We start from the raw sequence: 21,755 nt of genomic DNA, 5'->3' as shown, positions 1-21,755 counted from the left end.
GGTTTTCACTGTACAGGGCAGATGGCGTCGTGTAGGTGAGCGGTTTGCTGATGTCAACGTTGTGGATCGAGTGGCCCATAGTGGCGGTGGGGTTATGGTATGGGCAGGCGTATGTTACGGACAACGAACACAGGTGCATTTTATTGATGGCATTTTGAATGCACAGAGATTCATCCACGACCATCACCTCATGTTGCAACATGATAATGCACGGCCCCATGTTGCAAGGATCTGTACACAATTCATGGAAGCTGAAAACATCCCAGTTCTTGCATGGCCAGCATACTCGCCGGACATGTACCCATTGAGCATGTTTCTGATGCTCTGGATCGGCGTATACGACAGCGTGTTCCAGTTCCTGCCAATATCCAGCAACTTCGCACAGCCATTGAAGAGGAATTGACCAACATTCCACAGACCCCAATCAACAACGTGATCAGCTCTATGCGAAGGAGATGTGTTGCACTGCGTGAGGCAAATGGTGGTCACACCAGATACTGACTGGTTTTCGGACCCCCCGGACCCCCCCAATACAGTAAAACTGCACATTTTAGAGTGGCCTTTTATTGTGGCCAGCCTAAGGCACACCTGTGCAATAATCATGCTGTCTAATCAGCATCTTGATATGCCACACCTGTGAGGTGGATGGTTTATCTCGGCAAAGGAGAAGTGCTCACTAAAGGGCTCGGCATAGTCCAGGCGAATTGCGCTTTCGTTCTGCGTTTGGGGGTAAAACGAAGCTCGAAAACGTTGAGAGACGGTATAGCGTTTTCGAACAATCCAACACCCCTTTGTTTCTGGAGGTGGGGTTTACATGACGTATGCAAATAAAATGACGCGTTATTTCCCACAGACCAGGCGGCGCTACATACTGTAACACACCCACCTATTACGTAATGGCCACGGACCAATGGTGACTCGAGGGTGTTTACAAGCCAACAAGAACTTTCCCAGAGAGTTCTGTTTGGTTTGCTATGGCAAACTAGTGAAACGAATTGTCGTTTGGACCAGATTTTGTTCGAAATCGTTTTTCGATTTTGAATGTAGTATGCCGAGCCCTTAACACAGATTTAGACAGATTTGTGAACAATATATGAGAGAAATAGGCCTTTTGTGTACATAGAAAAAGTCTTAGATCTTTGAGTTCAGCTCATGAAAAATGGGGGAAAAAACAAAAGAGTTGCATTTATAATTTTGGTCAGTGTATATCTACACTATATATATGACATTTATTGCATCTGATTTACTGTGATTGTCACATGAAGAGCACCTTCAAGATTTTAGGGTTTAAGGATTATTAAATGTTTGTTGAAATAAAGTTGGGCTCCAAATGTAAACTCGTTGACTGTTTGTAACACCAACTTAAAAATGTAAAACAATCTGCTAGTTCGGTCACTGGCTTGTTCACTCAGAAAGCAAAATGAATTGTTTATAATGTAATACATTGTTTATTTTAATGAACATGGTTTGCCCGGCAAACATTAAACAAACCTTGTCATCTCATGTGGCATCATACATTGTGTACTATTTGTATGGAAATCCTCCTGGGAAACTGCATTTCACTTTTCATGCATCTGCAAGCCCCTCCATGAGTTGGTTTCCGTTGATGCTCATCAGAAAGTGTGGTTTCTGTGTGAGGGAAACTCCCTCGTGTGCACCATCACGTCGAGGGGTGCTCATGTAATGTTTGTGGTAACTCCAGGGCCTACATTATCTTAAAATGAACCATAGTGGAGGAGCAATTACCACGTTACTATATTTAGAAAGAGTTCATTGAGAGATGCACGTTTTTTTGGCACATCAAAGTAAATGTATTATATGTCAGGTAAAATGAAAGTAGGGTCATGAAATTCATTAAAAATAATTACCCAGGTGAGGAAATACATACATGGTTATCAATTGCAAAGATGTTATTCTAATATTGAACTAATCAACTAATAGTGATACAACGCTTTGCTTTCAAATGCAGGAAATACCCTTACAAAAGCATTGCAAAATGTTAAAAAAATTATTTAATTTTCAATAAATGTTTTTCTATTGTATAAAAAGATTCAGATGTTCAGAATAATAAATCCTTTCTGAAGGAGGTGGTTTCTAAATGTTACTAGGTCATTTTATGTACAAGTCTCGGTACTATGGTACTACACATATGTCATAAATACTTTCAGCAGATAATAAAAAGATAACTCAACTAAAAGTAAACTAATGTAAAAAATGGTACAACCCATCCCACACTCCTCTAAATTGGTTTATTAATGAAAGTTATTATCAAGTATATATGTATTTAACATATTCAGTAACTCTAACAGAACTATTTTTATTTGTGGGCAAAAATGGTGGAATTGTTTCATATTTTATCTGTAAGGAAATTGTTTAAAAAATGAACCTAAAATATTTGGTAATATTTATGACAGCTTCAGTCGCTCTTGTTGTGACTCCACTTCTGGGCTATAATGGTGGATTTGTTTAATGTTTTATTGATATCTATGAAGAAAAAGTTTCAAAAATTTACCTAAAATAATCACCAGGGTTATAATTATGACAGCATTTACTAATGCATTAACTAACGTTACCAAATACAACCTTATACCTTTTTGTAAAGTGTTAACATTATTATTATTAGTTTATCCTGTAAAATGTAATGTAAAACACACACACACAAACACCAAATAGAGGAACAGTTTTAAAAATTGTAGCAAAACAATAGTCTTTATTTCACCATAGACACCAGTCCAATTGTGTTGTACAGAATCTATCGTAGTACAAATACAAATATATTTTCAATACCACATACGAATACCTTTGACTGTAGATTTATTTTATACTTTATGTGCAAGAGAATACATTTATCATGTACATTTAGCATTTACACAATTAACAATTGTGCATATCGTCTGCATGGGCATCACTATCATGATTATTATCGCACCACCATTTGACGAAAAATCACCAATAAAATGTTATTACAGTAAAATTACTTGTTGGGGTTGGTCACCCCAAAGACTCCTGAGAGTCTTCTAGTGTCAGCGTTTATGGAAATCACAGGAGCACCATTCAACCAATCACAAGTGCTTATATGACACAAAGTCAATGACATCATACTGCAGTTTAATAGCTGTTTATGTTCAGAATGTAATACTAGTGTACTGCATGCTGCATGTGTAAAGAGTATGCATTATCCCACACTAAACATTTTAATACTGTACTGATGTCATGTGACCTTATTGCATTGCATGCTTAATTTAGCAAATGGTGTAAATGGTTTTGTGCACTTTTAAACCCAGTTTGAGTACAAATGTGTCACTGGCAGTCCTTTCAAATAATTGAAATTGGGGAAAAAAATGTTATTAGTGTCTTATATTTAAAGTCCCAGTGAAATAAAAAATGACAATGCCTATTTTTTCATGAAATATTGCAGCGTTTATTTTAAATACTGTATCAATGCGGGTCATTCTCTTTTTTTTAATTTATTTTAAACACACATTATGTGCCCTCATAAACTTAATTTAAAATCTGAAAATGCACTTCCATCCTGTAGTGACTATCCATCTTAAATGACGTATGTTAGATGGCTTGGGCGGAGCGTCCGTTAACTCCTCCCCTTCAACTGTCAGTCTGCTGCCAGTTCCATTTCAAAATGCAATGGCTGTTTTATACATCCAATCAAATCGCAGAGAAAGACGACAGACACGCCCACTATTTTTTGTCATTCGAAATTCCATTTCACTCGGAAATGCGTCAAAATACGGAAGTAAAAACGATCGCAACTTCTGGTTCACGGGGACTTTAGATAAATAAGAGATCAAATTTCTTCAAGTTAACTGGAACATTCAACTGAGCACAATGTAAAGTACCCAGTGCATACTACAGTATATATACAGTATACGTAACACATACTGCAAAGATGTTAAGCGTAGTATGCTATTCCAAGCATATGTGTTTCCTTAATAAAAATAACCAGTGGCAGTGAGGTAATATAATATCCACTACAATAATGCGAAATGGTGCAATGTCATAAGCACTTATGAATAGACCGATGATACTCTCATTTTCCCCGTGTTGGGATTTTTTATCTTTTCGATTGACTTAATAAAGGCAGGTGAAACAAATAACAGTCCAACTGAAACAAAGAAACGTCTGTACACCTTTTGAGGATCCCAAGTTAAACCCATAGAGACAAAAGTTTTCAATATGACATTGAACACAGACAAAACAAAACAAACAGGAGGTGGGTATTAAAGTGATTGTTTCATGACAGAATGTGAAGAGTTTCCCTTGACTCAATTCAGAAACCACATACTCCACCATAGTTGGGACTTTTAAGCAAACATGGAAGGGTAACGTAACTGAGAGTTTGCAGCAACAAAAGGAAGTGATGTGTGATGATGACCATATAAAGCATCTGATGAGAACATTTGTGTTTGGATGTGTGTGCTGTGATGGAAGAGTGCTTGAGTAATGTGTCTTATTGCACCTGCGTCTTTTAATGGAATAAATAACTCTATTTCGTTAGAATGCTTATAACCAAACAGACCTTGCTCCACATTGACTCCCATTGTAGGAAAAATTACTTAATGATTTTTTTTTTGTTCTGTTGAACAGAAAAGAAGACATTTTGATGACTGTAGAACAGCAAACAGTTCTGGGGCACTTTTGACTACCATTGTAATTTTTTCTATACTGTGGGAGTCAATGGGGGGCAAAATCTGTCTGGTTATAAGCATTCTTCCAAATATCTTTCTCCGTGTTCATCAGAACAAAGAGATTTATACACATTTGGAACAACTCGAAGGTGAGTAAATGATGACAGCATTTTCACTTTTGGGGGAAGTATCCCTTTAACACACAGTCATGCTGTAAGCCATGAGCACCAAATAAATACATAAGAGAATCCATGATCCCTAGGGAAGTGAGACGTGAGTTCAAAACAGGGCAATGGGTTGATAAAACAGGAAGGAGATTATAAACTAGGTTTGTCACAGCGATGTATGCAACAATGTCAGCTGCACGTCAGGCAGCTAATGCGGATGATGTCATGGTGACATTGCAACAACTGTAGATTACCCATAGGATATAACAGGACACGTATTGTATGAAAGAAAGGAAAAATCAGTCCTAGCAAGTTCAACTCGAGCGTGACACTTGCAACGCCAAGGTCAAGGGTTGGATTCTTAGGGAAACACAATGATAAAATATAAACTTTCACTTTAAGTCACTTTTTATAAAACCAACCAGCTTGTCCTGTAAATGAACTAAAGTTGGTTATCGGCGACTGTCTCACAACTGGCGCGTAAGAGTGCGATTGCATGTGGTTTGGTTCACTTTTGTAGAGCGCTGAGACTCAGAAAAGCAGGGAATACGGCGCTGAGTTACAAAGACTCCAGCGTTTCTACTTGTTTTTTATTAAAATCTTGTGAATAGGAATGCACACATGAATAGATCAAAAGTTGCAGTGAAAAGTATCAATAAAGTCAAATCGAAATTTGATTTGCAATGTATGATTATATTGGCACAGTCTTAAACTTTTCGTGAGTGAATGAGGAAATGAATCACTGTTATATTTGCGACAAAAAAAACTGTGTCAGTCAACATGAGCTGGTCTCCATCTCACATTAATACTGCATCAAGACTGAGAGATTTTGGTTCTTAACGTTGTTTGGATGGTTTATGTACCATTGCATGGGACTTCTGGCATCCTACATAAACTTCAGATGATAAACGTCCATGTTTTTACAAGATGTAGAAGTGAGTACACGTTTTCTTTAGTAGATGGTTTATGTCTTTGCTTTGTATCATGAGGTCATCTACCTCAAAGTTCAGATGACGACAAAGGTTACTAGCTGCTGGGAAGAAGTAATGAGCTTTATTTACCTATAAAAGTTGATTTTAACCCTTGTTTGGACCATTAAAATCCACTATTATTTAAACCGGTGCTGTGAGGACCTTTTTTGCAAGTCATTCCTCGTAGTCGAAACAGCTGAGGATTAGTCATTTGATGGATCTAGCGGTTCTCACGGCATGTGTGGCTTTCAAACGTGGTGACACATCGGATGATGCAAGCGACAACAGATTCTCAAGACTAATCAACAACATAACCTCCCGTGCCGAAAACAAAACGAACAAAGAAACAAAAGCAGTCCGTTGGGTAAAAAAGGGCAGCTTTTGTGTAAAGTAGCGTCTCCACGTTAGCACTTGGCTTAGCCCCGCTCGGGTTCCTCTTGATATCCCCGGGCTCACTTGTAAAGGAGCTGCAGTCGGCTGGGGTGACAGTTGTTGCGGTTTATCTTGCCGTCGGGCTGGTACAGGACGGATGAGTTTGAGAAGGTGGGAGGGAGGGAGTGGTTGTCAGAAGCAGGAAGGGGGTATCCCGGCGGGGGGAGCAGGGATTTGGGATCTTTCTGAGTTGTTGGAAGATGAGGTGAGCTGTGGTTCTGATTGGCCGATGACGGACGTCTCCTGGAGCGCAGGGCCTGTCTTTCTGACAGCTGGTTTCGGAGCTCCGATACTCGTTCCTCTTTCTGTCAGAGAGGAAACAAAAAGCTGAATGAAGCTAAAATATGGTGCGCATGTAAAACTACTAAGGAAGGGAATGTAAATGTCAGATTATCACATAAACATGAATGTGACACTGAACCTCTTGGATGATCTTCTGCAGCTCCTTGTTTTCTCTCTCCAGCTGACGGGATTTCTCTTCATCGTTGTTGTTTGTGGATGAGCCGGTCTTCATGGTTTCCTGCTGGTCTGACTGCCATTCACCACGAGTGATCAGTCTCCTCATCTGTAGATATAAACACAATAGTGTTTCCTTTAGAATTCTGATCCACCGGTGGAGGTTTTTTTCATAACAATATATATTTTTTCATTTGGCCATTGAATCATATGGGTCTTATGGGTCAATGTTTCAAAATTGAGATTTATACATCATCTGAAAGCTTTGCATTGATGTATGGTTTGTTAGGATAGGACAATATTTGGCTGAGATAACTATTTAAAACTCTTTTAAATCTGAGGGTGCAAAAAATCTAAATATTGAGAAAATCGCCTTCGAAGTTGTTCATCAGAGGCGCTGTAGCAGGCCGTTGCTAAGAAGAAACAGGTTTGTTTTAACTCTCTCTGTTGGCTTACCGCTGTAATGAGGTTGTGGAGAGCAGATGAACCCGAAATCTGAAATTCTAAGCTTTACAGTGATACCAAACTTGAGTGGGTAATTCCCAAAGAGCGGGCAGCAGCGAGCGATGTTTGCAGGCGTGTTCCCGGCCATTTTTGTTAGTGATTTTGCTCCATCCACTCACAAAAATAAAGTTCTGATATATTTACGGTAGGAAATTTACAAAATATCTCCATGGAACATGATCTTTATTTAATATCCTAATGATTTTTGGCATAGAAGAAAAATCAATCATTTCGACCCATACGATGTTTTGATGGCTTTTGCCACAAGTTTTCCCATGCTACTGAAGTTTTGTGGTCCAGGATCACATTTTAGATCTACATGTAAGTCTAGGGAGGCAGACAGAGTGATTGTAACCATAGGCTCCTAAAGGGATAGTTTAGGCAACAGTGAAGATTCTTTCATCATTTACTCATCTTTATAAACCTGCATGAATTCTTCTAAAACGCAAAAGAAGATTTTCTGACCCCATTGACTTTCATTGTATGCACACAGACATCTCTCAAAATATCTTCTTTTGTGTTCTGCAGAAGAAAGGGTCATGTACTTGAGTAAAAAAATGATGAATGAAGTTTCATTTTGGATGAACTATCCCTTTAAGGCAAATTGTTTTGTTATTTTGATTTGTATGCTTAAATGTCTGAACTTAGTATTTGTATCTTTCAAATTGTATTGAATGTTTTTAAAACATTCTTTTAAAATGCCAAGAGAACATTTCTGAATTATTCTGACTACACTGAAGATGCAATGTTTTTTTTTGGAATTAGTTTAGTCAATACATTACATTTGTGTTATTATTATCCTAGTTTTGATGAGTTTATTATTATTCTAAAAAAACAGAAAAATATTAATAAGCAAGTAAGTGTCTCTAAAGTTTTGAATGATATATACGAAGAGTTCATTTGCAAAAACAGATAACTGTTTTTTTTTTTAAATAAAAATCTTGTTATTTTTATTACATTCCAAGAAACATTAATCAAACTACAGTTAGGTTGTTTTGATTAAGTAATAACAACTCAAAAAATACAGCTAAATAACACAATAAAAACATGATATTTGAACTTTTTTTTAAACTGTTTTTTTGCAAAAAACTCTGTATATGTATATATTAAAAGACTATGTTAAAAAGTGTGCAATACCCCTAGATATACATTTTAACAGCACTATGTTGCATTCTTGTGACATACAGTAATGTCAGTATGTTGCTCTAAGAAAAAGAATTGACTAGATTTGCCAAAGTTTGTCGGGTAAGTGGCATCAAATGTTTCAATGCTTTTGCTAAAGCACGCAGTAGGAAGCAAACAAGATAAGTCACAAGTACGCACTAGGTCATTTATGCATTGCATGCATACAGAAAAATGTGCATACTGTGCACAGTTCGGCACACACCCATAGAGACATTTCTTTTCCACAAAATGACTGATTTCTTCCATCTTTGTGACTAGAATTGCTCCTGTTGGGTGTTGTATAACAGTATTTCACTTTAGAAAAAAAGAAGAGTGCCATTTCAGAACAGCATCTCTTTCATGTTCCCCTGAGGTGTCTAATAACACCTTCCCCTCCAACGCCACAGATTACATCACATTAACACTCAACACGCTTCAGGAGTTCATCGAAGGTCCACTAAGACAGATGCGTACATCATACATCAATGCACCGTCTACATATCCACACTTAATATTCATCACTCCAATACAATATTAACATTGGCACTGTGTTGTTTTGAGATAATGATCGGCTGAGGTACCTTGGGGACGAAAAGCACAACTAGCGTGATGTAGACGGAGAAGATTATGGCCAGCGAGGCAAAGGCGAATGAGGCGTCCTGTTTGGACGACAGGATCATCGTGACTGGAGCGGTGATCATGCACAACACCTGAAAGAGAGAGACAAAACAGTTTTACAAGTGTATAATCATTATGCTAATTGTGGGCTGTTTTGGATGCAAAGCAACTTGGCACGTTAATGTAATCATGTGGTTTACATTGGCTTTGAACATAATTTAAAGTCAAATCTCAGGGTCCAAATTGCTCATCAAGTAACAAATGCAAGAAAAATGTGCTCTGGCAGGTAAAGCTACAAGTCGGCTGGCAACTTTATTTAGAGCTTCAACATAACACTGTACATGGTTTCATATAAAAGTGTAAGAACAATACTGTAAAAAGCCTCGCTGATGTACTGTAAGCGACATGCACGATTCTAGGCAAAGGCATATAGACTGTCTATTAAAGAATACACCTTCTTAACCATTAAACGATAACCATAAATATTTTATCGATTAATACAATCTGTCAAAAAAATAAATAAAACAGCTGCTGTACTTTTGTACTTTTTCAGGAGACAGTCAAGACAAATATTCGAAATGACCATGTCACGATTCTCGTGGCTGAAGAACCCAAACGCAGGCGGCGGCAGTGAAGGGGTTAAACAAAAGACTTTTAATAAACAATAGACAAAACAAAAACCCATGAGGGGGTAAAATAACAAAGACAAAGGGATAAACAATCAGACTACACAGACACATAAACTAACTAGAACAACACTAGACAAACACTTACACTGACTAAACTTAACCTTCTTAAATGACATGGGCAGGAACACGAAGCAATCATACACAGTACACAGAACAAAAAGCAATCCACAAACACAAGACAATGAAACATGAGGACTATTTAAAGGGTAAGACAAACGAGGGATAATGACACAGGGCAGGTGTGGGTAATCAAACACTCAGGGAAAGATAACAAGGAAACGAGAGGAGCGGGGTCAATGACGAGACACTGGAGAGAACGTATATTATTGTCAAAAGGACAATAATATGTTTCTCTCCACACATAACCAAAGGCTTTGTCATGGCTCTGCTACAGGACCAAGAAAAACATGACTAAATGAAGAAGAGCCATGACAGAGCAGTCACGACTTCAAAGTTCTGTAACTTAAGTGAAAATTTCTCTAGAAATCAGTGTGGTGACAAGTATGTTGAATATTTATAGCATTAAGTCTCCCCTCAAAAACAGCGGAATAAATCAATATGGTCTTTGCATTTTTGTGGCAGGTGCAATTTTACTAAGAGACAGAGACTAACTCATCTCATATATTATGCTCATTTGCAAAGAACAAAATAACATTGCCAATAACTCACTTGTTTGATTAGTAAACATTTCTTATTTTTTTCTGCCATGGTTTCTGCCACAACTATTTATTTTATAGAACTAATTTTGCTAACTTTTTTGTGAAAACCAAGTCCTATGCGATTACGAGCAAGTTTGATTTCAACCAATTAATTTCACTATGATTTCAATATTTGACATGGCCTTACTCAATGAATATAAAAGATATCAAGTTTCTATTTTCACAGAATGTTCCTTACATTATTAAGGATGATTTTATGAAGAAAACCATAAATCACCAAAAAATGATGGGTTTTCACAGACTGGGTCTCTTCTGTCTCCATCCCATCAAATTCAAACTATATTTTATTATATATTTTTGGTATTTTAATACATTTTTGTGCTGTACTGTTACTGTACTCTGTCTACATCAGCGAGGAAAAATAATTTCTTTCCTGTACTTGGGACGAACGAGAAAAACCAAAGAACTGAGAAAACAGGCGGGGAATAAAAAAACGCACAAATCGAGCTAGAAAGACACATGAATCGATAAATATCGATCAACAGTCTGTCATCTCGCTCAAAACCACTAAAATCCAGCAAAGACAGCAAAAAGAAAATGCAGGCTGGCATTAACAGAGGTGATTTTTTCTTTGCAGGGTTATTTGGACAGAGCAAAAAGTGCAAAGCATTCTCTGTAAATCAGTGCAGTCTGCTGGGCTTTGAGCACAGAGCCGGATCTGAATCACACCGCGGCAGAGCCATTATGACATGACTAAATCTGCACCGCTTTAGGATGGACGCATGTGCCAGCGTTTACAGTGCTGGCCAATATATGCAGGCAGTCGCTGATGAATGCCCCTGTAGTTTATTGCTCCATCTGACTCACTTAAAAATACGTTAAAGCCCAAAAATGGGAATTCTGTCATCATTTACTCCCTTATCGTTCCAAAACTGCATCATCGTTTTTTAAAAGGATGTTTTTGGTGCAGTGAAAGCGAATGGGGAGGGATGCTGTCAAGTTCAAAAGACGTCATTTTGCCAATGTTTGTCATACAGTATTGGAAGGACATGTAGGTGAGTAACTGATCATAAAAATCTTTAATGTCACACGTAATGCCAAATGCTAATGCATTGCTTCTTGTGTGTAGTGACCCAACACAACGCACCATTTTCAAATTCAGATGCACATTTCTTTAAAGTCCCAGTGAAATTAAAAATGACAATTCTTATTTTTTCATGAAATATTACAGCGTTTATAGTAAATAGCTTATCAATGTGGGTCATTTTCTTTTAAAAATAAATGTACCCCCATAATCTTAAAATCTGAAAACGCACTTCCGCCCTGAAATGACTATACATCTCAAATGACGTACATTAGACGGCTAGGGCGGAGCATCTGTTAACTTCTCCCCTTCAACTGTCAGTCTGCTGCCAGGTTCATTTCAAAATGCAACAGCAGTTTTATTTTACATCCAATCAATTCGCAGTAAAAACGCAAGCCACGCCCACAAATTTTCTCCTTTAAAATTCCTTTTCACTCGGACATGCATCAGAATACGGTAGTAAAAACGATTGCAGCTTCCGATTCAGGGGGACTTTAAACTCTAAAATTTTTTTAACCTATTTGAGCTCATTTTACAAATCTATCCACGAGGGAGTCAAACCAGCCCTCAGAAATGCAAATTCAATAAATCTTATCTGTCCCATGAATAGGTGAGCGTTTATTATTCCTTATTGTTCTGCGAGCAGAGATTCTAAAAAGTGATGGAGTCCATAATGACATGGCAGATGGCATCTGAAATTATTTCTTTAGCAGAACGGGCATTCACTGAGGGCTGCAGAGTCTGCAACTTGTAAAAAGTGAAAACATAAAGATTCAAATGAGAAAGTCGGCCCCTTGCTGATCTAAAAGTCTTTTCTTCAGTTGGAGCTCAAATTGGGTTCACTGTATAATGCTTAATCCTCAGAGGCCGAAATCAAGCGAAACACACTTTTCTGAATTAAAAGCCCCTAATGAATTGACTGACAGAAAAAAAAAAATTTGTGCTTAGCCAAAAAGAACAAAACTGAAGCCTGAGCAAAATGAGATTTAGATTTTTGAGTATTTACTCTTCACATTGAGTGTATTATAAGTGCGGCGCACGCAGCGCAACCCGTGAGCCTCTGGACCCCGCCGAGATACTGAAATCAAACAGACGAGATGTTGTGCAAAAACAAACAACTTCGAGCATTACTGAGAGACCAGTTTTCTAACTACTTTAGAGCTTGAGTCCTGTCAAACTGACGTGCAAGTTTATTCCCGGTGATGAGGGAAAACACTCGTTTTTCTCTTCTCTCCATCCTCTGGAAAGCTCTGCGTCCCTGGGCAACATTTGAGATGGCAGGCTCAGACACTTCCATCAAAACTAGCAGAGCTCACACCGAGGAGCTCCAGGCGTGTTCTGGCTGCTCACGACTCTGTTGTGACACGCAGCTCAAGATGGACGCCGCGGCCGATTCACACAGACCAACGAAAACATAACCGCTCCGGAGCCATGTTAGTCATTTCAGCTGAATAGTTTTACCTGAAGAGCATTTTTAATTGGACGACGACTGACATTATACTGACTTTTGAAATGTCACCCGGGGTGCTCTTTAAAATATCCGGAGGGAGGTGTTTAAAGAGATAAACACACTCACCGAGACGTTGTAGATGGCCATTCCGACGGCGCGGTGGTCGTTTATTTTTTCCGTGGACACAGATTTGGTTTCGTACGCCAGGAAAATACCCAGAAGCAGCAGCAAGCCCTTATAGCCATACACAACTCCTAGAGGACAAAACAGAGACACAAGACAGTTTCAAAAACAAAGAAAGCTTAGTGATCCATTCAAATGCCTAATAATAACAAAAATGAAACTCAAAACTATTTATGACCATAGGCATATTTCAAGCTGCAGTGCGTCATTTTTGCTCTATTAGCGTACCAATATAACTCACTGTCATTCTTTTGAGAACCAGATTAAATTAGACTTTTTTTAGACTTTCGGTTTTAAGGTACGACGCGACCTTCAAATGCCACAAACAGGCAATTCGGCTTAATCATTTTTAAATATAATGTCATATATGTTATTACATAACATATATTTATGTTAGCTCATGTTAATACAGTTATTCATGTTAGTTCGTGGTGCATTAACTCATGTTAACAGTGACAACAACTGATTTTAATCATGTATTAGTAAAAACTGAAATTAACATGAATTAGTATTAATAAATGTTGTAGAGGTATTGTTCATTGTTAGTTTATGTTAGTTAAAGGCAGGATAACATGCTATGTCATGCATTCTGTCTTCTTTACACTGTTAAACGTGCAGGCTTCTCATGCTCAACATGGTCAACTTGTTAAAAAAGGAGTTGGACGTATGACGTAGTATTTCTGTGCTTGATACACTCCCCCAGCACTCCAACTTGTTTCGGAAAGTTTTTTAAAACTCTGGATCCCTGTTTGGTAACAGGGATCCTATTCCTTTTATTGGGCAAATCTACCTGAAAAGCACGGCAAGGCAAAAGAAAGAGCCCGCCCACGCTCTAACCGTCGAGCGAGACCCGCTTACCATTAAGATTGTATGCGCTGTGGGCATGCAGCTGCAGCTCGTTACTATAGTGATAGTGAAGTTAAGGTGTGTCTGTTTGTTCACTGCATTTCAGTGATGGATGTTATATAAATGGTGGATATAATTCTGGATTTGGAGATCGTTTGAAACTGATAGATGTCGCGGTCCCAGTGCTAAAAGATGCCGGACATGAACTGCACGCGGTAAGTCAAACTAAGTCATGTTTGTTCTTTGTTGGCAATCGGCGTGTACGTACATAATATAAAAAAACATGAAGGGATTAATGCGATGATGTGTTGTGTGCTAGTGCTGTAGTTCCATCCCACTCTCCCCACTAGTCCCACCTAGGGTTGGGAATCGAAATTCGATTCCAATTCTGGAATCGGATCCATAAAAAAGGAATCGGATCCTTTAAAAAAAAAAGTTGATTCCACTTAACGATTCCGGTCCAACTGACAGGTCATCTGTCAAGACCTGAGTCACCTGACCTGACATAGCCATCTGCGAGGACCTCCCGCTCGAATACTAAAAGTCAGTTCACACGATGGACCGTGGAAGGCGCACTAAAGTGTGGCTGCATTTTGCGAAATCACAAAAAGACAAAGCTAAGTGTAATTATTGTGACAAACTATTATGTTGAAAGACGGGTGTCACCAGCAATATGGCAAAGCATCTGCGGTTCATCGTATCGAATTACAAGAATGCACCGTGTTTGATGCGTTGCGCATCCCGAGTGCCCACACTGCTGACTCCGAGTGCTCTTCATTAGCCGCCAATGACACTAGTGCGGGGACAATGCCGGAGCCATGCGCACATCAATGTTACGTAATTTTTTTGCGCAATAAAATCACATGTACCCCTAACAGGGTACATGCTTATTTCATGCTGGTAGGACTACCTGACAGGGTATTTTGCATTGTAAAATCATCCTACCTGTTTATTTTGTCGAAGTGGTTTAGATTATATTAAATTTTGCCCTGCGGTAGGAAAATCTGACAGGGTAGGACAATTTGACAGAACACTGGCACATGATGCTACACGTAAGATCCCGTTCTCCCTCTCTTCGAAAGGAAGGCTCACACAGGACACTTTTTTGTGTGTTCAGCTTTAACTAATGGCACAAAATAAATATTTTTGATCTTGCTTGACTTTTATTGCTTTTTCACCACTTCGGAATCGAAACTAAGAATCATTAGGAATCGGAATTGATAAGCAGAATCGAATTTGGAATCGGAATCGATAAATTTGAAACAATGCCCAACCCTAGTCCCACCTCTAGCAGCTCTTGTTTATTCGGAAATAATCGTACAGCTGTATCTCTCTTTTATAAATGTGATCAAATTAAATACTCTTCGAAGATATGACATATGCAATACTACTGTATAGGCACTCAAGATCAATATGAGATTGGCAGAAACTGAATGTGCTACCCGATCTTTAATGCATAAACTAATTGTTAAAGGAGTCATGAATTAAGACATAAATTTTAACCCGAGCTTTTGTTATATAAGAGGGAATCGTATTCATGCGAACATCCTGTAAGTGTCAGAACTGAAAATGCCCTTGTTACTGAAATTACAACTGTTTTTGACACCAGGTCCAGTGAACGCCAGGTCCTGGAATGCACCTATCTATAGATAGGTTGAACATCGCCTCCACAGAAGAATATCAGCGACTACTTCTCTAGCCCTGCCCACTGGTTCGCGCATGACAGTACTGAAGTAACACAAGTTGCGCGGAACCAGATAGAGTGAGCAAGCAATAAACATGCTGATAAAGATCGCAAAATATTGTGCAGTCAGTGCCTGGTTGTGGAAGAACACAGTCGCTGCATAACCTTCTTTCGGATTCCGACATTAGTAATGTATGGTTGAAGTTTATTTTTAAAGACGTTCCAGCTCATGTGGGTAAAACATTGAGCGTTTGTTCACTTCATTTCACCGCGGATTCCTTTGTGAACAAGGCACAGTTCGACGCTGGATTTGCGGAGAGACTAAAATTAAAAAGCAGTGCTGCTGTGCTGTCAATATTGGATCCGATAGGAATGGCGCCGCAATCTTATGTGAGTAAAACATATTTGTATATGCGTCATTATTGCTTTGTTAGAGATCGCCTGATTTGCCCTGATAGTCCTATTCGCACGGGATTAGTATTACCTGGGGACCTCTAGTCATTTGTAATAATCGCAGAGGTTGTCTGTGATCTTAATCCCGGGCGAATCGGCCATGTCTGTAATTTGTAAAGTAAAAATTCCCCTACAAATTACCTACCATATTTTGACAAACACCGAGGTCCTGTGATAATATTAGTCAGTATAAAACAATACACAAGGCCAGTTCATGACACCTTTAACAAATAGCACGGTTTTATAAAGTGTTACCGAAATATTTCTATTTAATTTTGTGTAATATTAAACTGTGTCTGTCAAAATGATTTGCAGCCTCCGGGTTACCATGTGTTATAAATTTTGAGCGGTTGCTATCTGGGAATATCAGACTTCGGAATGTCACAACTGACCAATCAGAATCAAGTATTCTAGACTGCTGTGAAATAATGAGACATACTTCCAGACACATGACACAGTTAAGTCATGCTGTACAGTCCCAAGCATGTCAGATCTGTCGCATCTTTCGGAATTAAGCCAAGTCTGCAAGATGGGAAATTGCAATTGCAAACTACGTCCAACATAATTCTTTTTGGTTTGTTTGCAATATTACCTGATTTGCATCATTACTTTTACTAAAACTATTCAGACAGTGGTCACGATTCATTCTAAATGAATTCCCCCTTCAATGTTTATACTTTTTGGTAAGCCAGTCTCCGAATGACTTGCATACAGTATAATTGTCTCTTCACATTGAACTGAGGCAGAAGAAAGTACTTAACACACATCGACTCTAATATAAAAACCTCAGAAAAACACAATTTCAGAGTTTGACAGCTCTGTTTATGGGCAGCTGTGGCCCTGCCTCAAGGACGCTGTCTGATGAGCATTCCACACTTATATGACCGTAACTGGAAGAGCAATGCTGGTCCAATTTGTCTCATGAAGGAAGCAATTAATTTGTTTAATTAGTTAAACACTTACATGAAGGAAACACCTGAGGAGACAAGCGGAAGGTCAAAACCTCTGGGGTCTTTCATTAAACTACACTAACTCTCACACGCACTCATTAGCTTTGTTCAGACAACCACATTTTGGATGTCCTTCTGTAACCTTGTATATCCATATTTTTGCCATAAATCATTATAATTATTAATCACCCTTTATGTTTGTCACTGGGATTTGTAAATATCTAACCGATAAAAAGTATTAAAAGTGTCTTAATCTTTCCTGAAACACAGCGAATTTGGACATCCATGGCTTTGGAAGACAACAATATATAAATGTATAAGTACATTAAAAATCTAGTACTTTCTTACATATGCACAAGTACACTTTTGGAGCAAAAATACTTTAAGAAAGTACTACATTTTTAATGTACTTAAAGGGATAGTTCCACAAAAATAAAAATCCTCTCATCATTTACTCATCATCCTCTTGTCATTTCAAACCTGTATGATTTTCTTTCTTCCACAGAACACAAACGAAGATATTTTGAAGAATGTTGTTAACTGGCCCCCATTCATTTGCATTGGTTTTGCGTCCATACAATAGAAGTGAATGGGGGCCAGCGCTGTTCGGTTTCCAACTTTCTTCAAAATATCTTCGTGATATGTATTTTCCAAAGTAAAAACATTTGGATAAAGTCCAGATTTTTCAAAATGTAGTTGATAAAAAATTTGAAGTATTGTCCACTTCTGCTATCTAGTAAGAATGTATGAATTTGCAAATAAAATACACAAGCAGTAGAATAAATGATCTTGTCAGGAGCATCGTATTGATGCTTCAGTCACACCAGATACTGAACTGCTGGATGATTGTGCCACCATTAGAGTGACCTGTTGTGTCTGTAGTCCTAAAAGAGGCAGCAGTCCTAAAAGAGGCAGCGTGAATATTCCTCTGTTCACATGATATATGTATATGTATTTTGCATGCTAATATCTATGGAATTATGCAAAAGTTAAAAGCGAGATTCGAGTGTTTTGCCTTTACCAAGAACGTTATACTGTAAGGGTCGCTGTGTAGTGCCTTTGTGTTGTTCCATATATGAAAACTTTTCTAAAGCAATGTGAAACTTCAAAAAATATCATGACTGTTTTTGCACTGTTCGTGGCAACACGGGCAACATTCATCTGACATCGGAGATGTGCTGTCCACCCACATCATCTCAGCTGTGCGGACAATCTCTCCACTGACACGCTGTTAATGCAGCGGAGACTGCTGATGCTGCACGCCATATGGTGACTCATTTACACAAGGTAAACAAACACTGACCTGCCGACTAGTCAACTACTTATCTGGGAAGTCAACTAGAAAAAACGAGCCCTAGTCGTGCAATCTCTAGTTTCCATAGCAACCAATGTCAGTATGCACTGTACCAGATAATTTCAAACTTTATGACCCCCAAATAAAATGAACCTTTTGCGAGGGACCCCCTTTCTAAAATACACATCCATCTATACATTTTATTTCGATAGAAACATTTAAACTATGTTAGATATATAATGTGATATTCTAAAGACAACATATTGTTTACAAAAATAAACGACTGGCTAAACTTAATGTTGGATGTACAGTATAAACCTGAAGATATATGTAGAAAAAAAGAGATGAAAAATAAATGAAATGAAACACAAATAATGTTCAGTAGACTTTCACATTTTTTGTTTTGTCTTTTTTATTCCCTACAATTTTCTGAGGACCCCTTAAAACCTTCTTTAGGCCCTGTGGGGGTTCCCGGACCTCAATTTAAAGGGGTCATGTGGCACGAATACGTGTTTTTCTGTGTCTTTGGTGTGTTGTAAGTTGCCCATGCATGTATTAGACACGTAAAATTGCAAAATCTGAAAGTGTCGGAACAAAAGATGCATTCTATCTAAAAGCGAATGCTCACCCAGACCTGCCTGAAACGCCTCGTGTAACCACACCCCCACAAATCTACATCAGTTCGTGGTATGATTTGACTAAGACCGCCGAAATGTAAACACAAGTAAGGTGGGTGTACCTGTCAGTACAATTGCTTTGGAACCTGATGTTCCAAATATGGTAAGAGGCGTTACATTTCCGTCACACGCTTGCAGTATTCGACCAATCACTATGCACTGGTTAACTGGCCAATCATAGCACACATCGCTTTTCAGAGCCATGAGCTTTGTAAAAAATCTGCGCGTTCCAGAGAGGCGGGGCAAAGAGGAGATACACACATGCACGGTAACCTAAAATCGTGTATACACATTGCATTACATCTAAAATAAACAATAATATTCGTTTTAGCCGTGTCATATGACCCCTTTAAAAAACCCTGGACTAACCCATCTGAACATTTATTTTTGACAGAACTGGACAAACAAATCAGGATCAAGTGCAGTGTAAACAAACCCAGATCAGTCATTACCGAGCCATGTGTTCATCTTCTCTGAACTGCAGTGCTGCAGCAAGGGTTCAATCAACTCATCCACGTCCCCTTTAGGTGCTTCTTTAGTGAACTTCTGCTCAGATAAATGATCAAAGAAAGAACATGCAGGGGACAGAAAAGAAAAAATTAGCTGTAGTCAATACAATGTTTTGTTTGTATGCACCCTAAAGCCAAAACAATAAATCCAATTGTGGACGTACCTCCACAGTGATGTGCAGGGGATCCATGATCTGCCAAATCATGAGGGACAGGATGTCAATAACCAGCAGAACCCCGACGGTGGCATTGAGCTTCCAGGGTTCCAGGTGTTGCTGGAATAGAAGAAGACCAACAAATCAACTTTCCATCCAGGATAGTGAATGAAAAAAGCATGAGGTGATTTGTAGCATCGTAAAGAGCATAAGTGCAGAGAGCTTGAAGAGAAAACAATGGACCATTATAGGAATGTCAATTCAAACTGCTACACGATGCCTTTTCTTTATGGTTTATGTAAGGAAAGTGTCTTTAATGGATTTCGGTCGAGACCATTACACTGCAGTAAAATCAATACTCTTTTTGTATTGGGGATGGTGTTTGTGCGGACATAAAAAGCATTTATTTAAAAAGCAACATAAAAGCATTTATGTTCTCAGTGATTCGCATTGTTAATCTTGGCTTTTGCGAGCTCCTAAAACTCAAAGACCTTCACAACAGTGAGGATGAAAGAATCTTTTCATATTCTACGGCCAAGAAATGTTACGGGTTCAAAATGAGTAAAGCCCTGTTCACAGTATATGACATGATATTGACTGCTGTTGATCTCTTTATAAAAAAAAAACTAAAAAAAGATATATGTTTATCAAACAGAGTTCCAAAAAAAGTTTGCCTGGTGCATATTCATCAATACAGTATACTTTAAAACTAAAAGTTTGAAAATTGTCTCATAATTTTATCACACTCATGCCAAGCCAGACTTTAAAGGATTATTACGTAACGGTAAAAAGTCACACTGCAGAAATAGTCAACCAAATTTACAAGTCTGGTGTAAAACAACATGAAAAACATAATTGTGTATATTTTACGGTATTTTTCTGGCGCACCAGCTGTCGGAATATTACCGTTTATTTACAGGATTTTTTTGTGTAGTGTACTTGCATTGAGTTTAATCAGTAAACATCGTATTGAGAAAATGCAATATTACCATCTACAGTAATATTTTGTGTCATTTATTTATTTATCAATTTTTTCTCATTTTTCTTTACTACAGTAACCGCCTAATTGTATGTAAAGCTGCTCTGCAACAATACAAACTCGTGAAAAGCGCTATATAAATAAAATTGAAATAAATTAAAAATTCTCCCAAATGTTACCAACATTGTTTAAATCCAGAAAAATTCGCAATTTTGTCAGTGTCAGCATCATCAAGCTACGTCTTTGTTATTGTTTTAAATATGCGACCTCTAGTGGCAAAAATCACATACTGTCCCTTTAAATCTCATTTGTTCTTGCGTGACATAGCTTATCATAAAACAACTAGATTTAAATTTGAATTTACAGATGTGCCACCATATTTGATCTTGCTAAATGCGTTCAAAAAATGTATGATCTTCACGGCTGTTTCGCATCAGATGACATATATTAATCCACTGGAGTCATATTTTACTTGCGGTGAGCGTATGTGATTTTTGGGCTGTTGTGTTGTGTAATGCATAAAGACATAAAGTGACAGGACTTTTTTTGTTTACAAATGTCTCGTTCAGGTAAATTATGCGAGAATTAAAATGTTTGAGTAAACTATTCTCTTTGACTCTTTCTTATGTGTAACACAAAAAGATATATTGAGAAATGTCTCAGTGGTTTTGTGTCCATACAATGGAAGTCAATGAGGGTCAATGTTGTTTGGTTATCAAGTGATGGAAGAATTACCCCTTGGGTTGCATTAAAATGTGAACCCATCAGCTTGACAGTACTTGAACAGTGTTTATTACAACATTTTTTCCAGTTTAACATCTTCCCTGCATAAACTTCTACTGTAGATGCATTAACGTTAACAAGATGATTTTTTTTTTAAAAGAGGGACGAGTCAGAATGATTTTCTTTTGGTAATTGACAGCACACCACATTGTGCTTCTCACAGAATTTACAGACTGTATGTATTTTTGTTTCATGACACAATAATATTCCAGCATGAATCCCTCTTGCGCTAGCTTGTCCCAAATCCTTCCATCTCTTCCTGTGGCATAAACGCCAAATCTGTTCTTTATTCCAATCTTTTCCGTTTGTATCACTTCAAATAACAACAAACTCACTGAAGCTCGGTTTGCCATCGCTTTTGATTTTCATTTCAAACAAGACTGATTTGTTACATTGATGCGCAAA

At 38.1% G+C, this 21,755-nt stretch overlaps 1 protein-coding gene across 2 annotated transcripts in view; it reads right to left on the bottom strand.

The window, feature by feature from the left end:
• Positions 1-2,678: 2,678 nt before the first annotated feature.
• Positions 2,679-21,755, bottom strand: part of gabbr1b (gamma-aminobutyric acid (GABA) B receptor, 1b) — a 122,129-nt gene continuing 103,052 nt past the window's right edge. For both annotated transcript variants that reach the window (XM_057354098.1, XM_057354099.1), the window contains 6 exons: positions 19,598-19,708; positions 19,377-19,470; positions 12,964-13,091; positions 8,919-9,047; positions 6,635-6,778; positions 2,679-6,518 (listed from right to left, as the gene is read on the bottom strand). In XM_057354098.1, coding sequence (XP_057210081.1) covers positions 6,234-6,518; positions 6,635-6,778; positions 8,919-9,047; positions 12,964-13,091; positions 19,377-19,470; positions 19,598-19,708 — 891 coding nt within the window. In that variant the 3' untranslated portion in view covers positions 2,679-6,233. The remainder of the gene's footprint in view (positions 6,519-6,634; positions 6,779-8,918; positions 9,048-12,963; positions 13,092-19,376; positions 19,471-19,597; positions 19,709-21,755) is intronic.

This window comes from Triplophysa rosa, linkage group LG16 (genome assembly GCF_024868665.1).
Source record: "Triplophysa rosa linkage group LG16, Trosa_1v2, whole genome shotgun sequence".
Taxonomy (NCBI): Eukaryota; Metazoa; Chordata; class Actinopteri; order Cypriniformes; family Nemacheilidae; genus Triplophysa; species Triplophysa rosa.
Note: the sequence above shows the minus strand (reverse complement) of the source record. Positions and strands in the feature narration are given on the sequence as shown.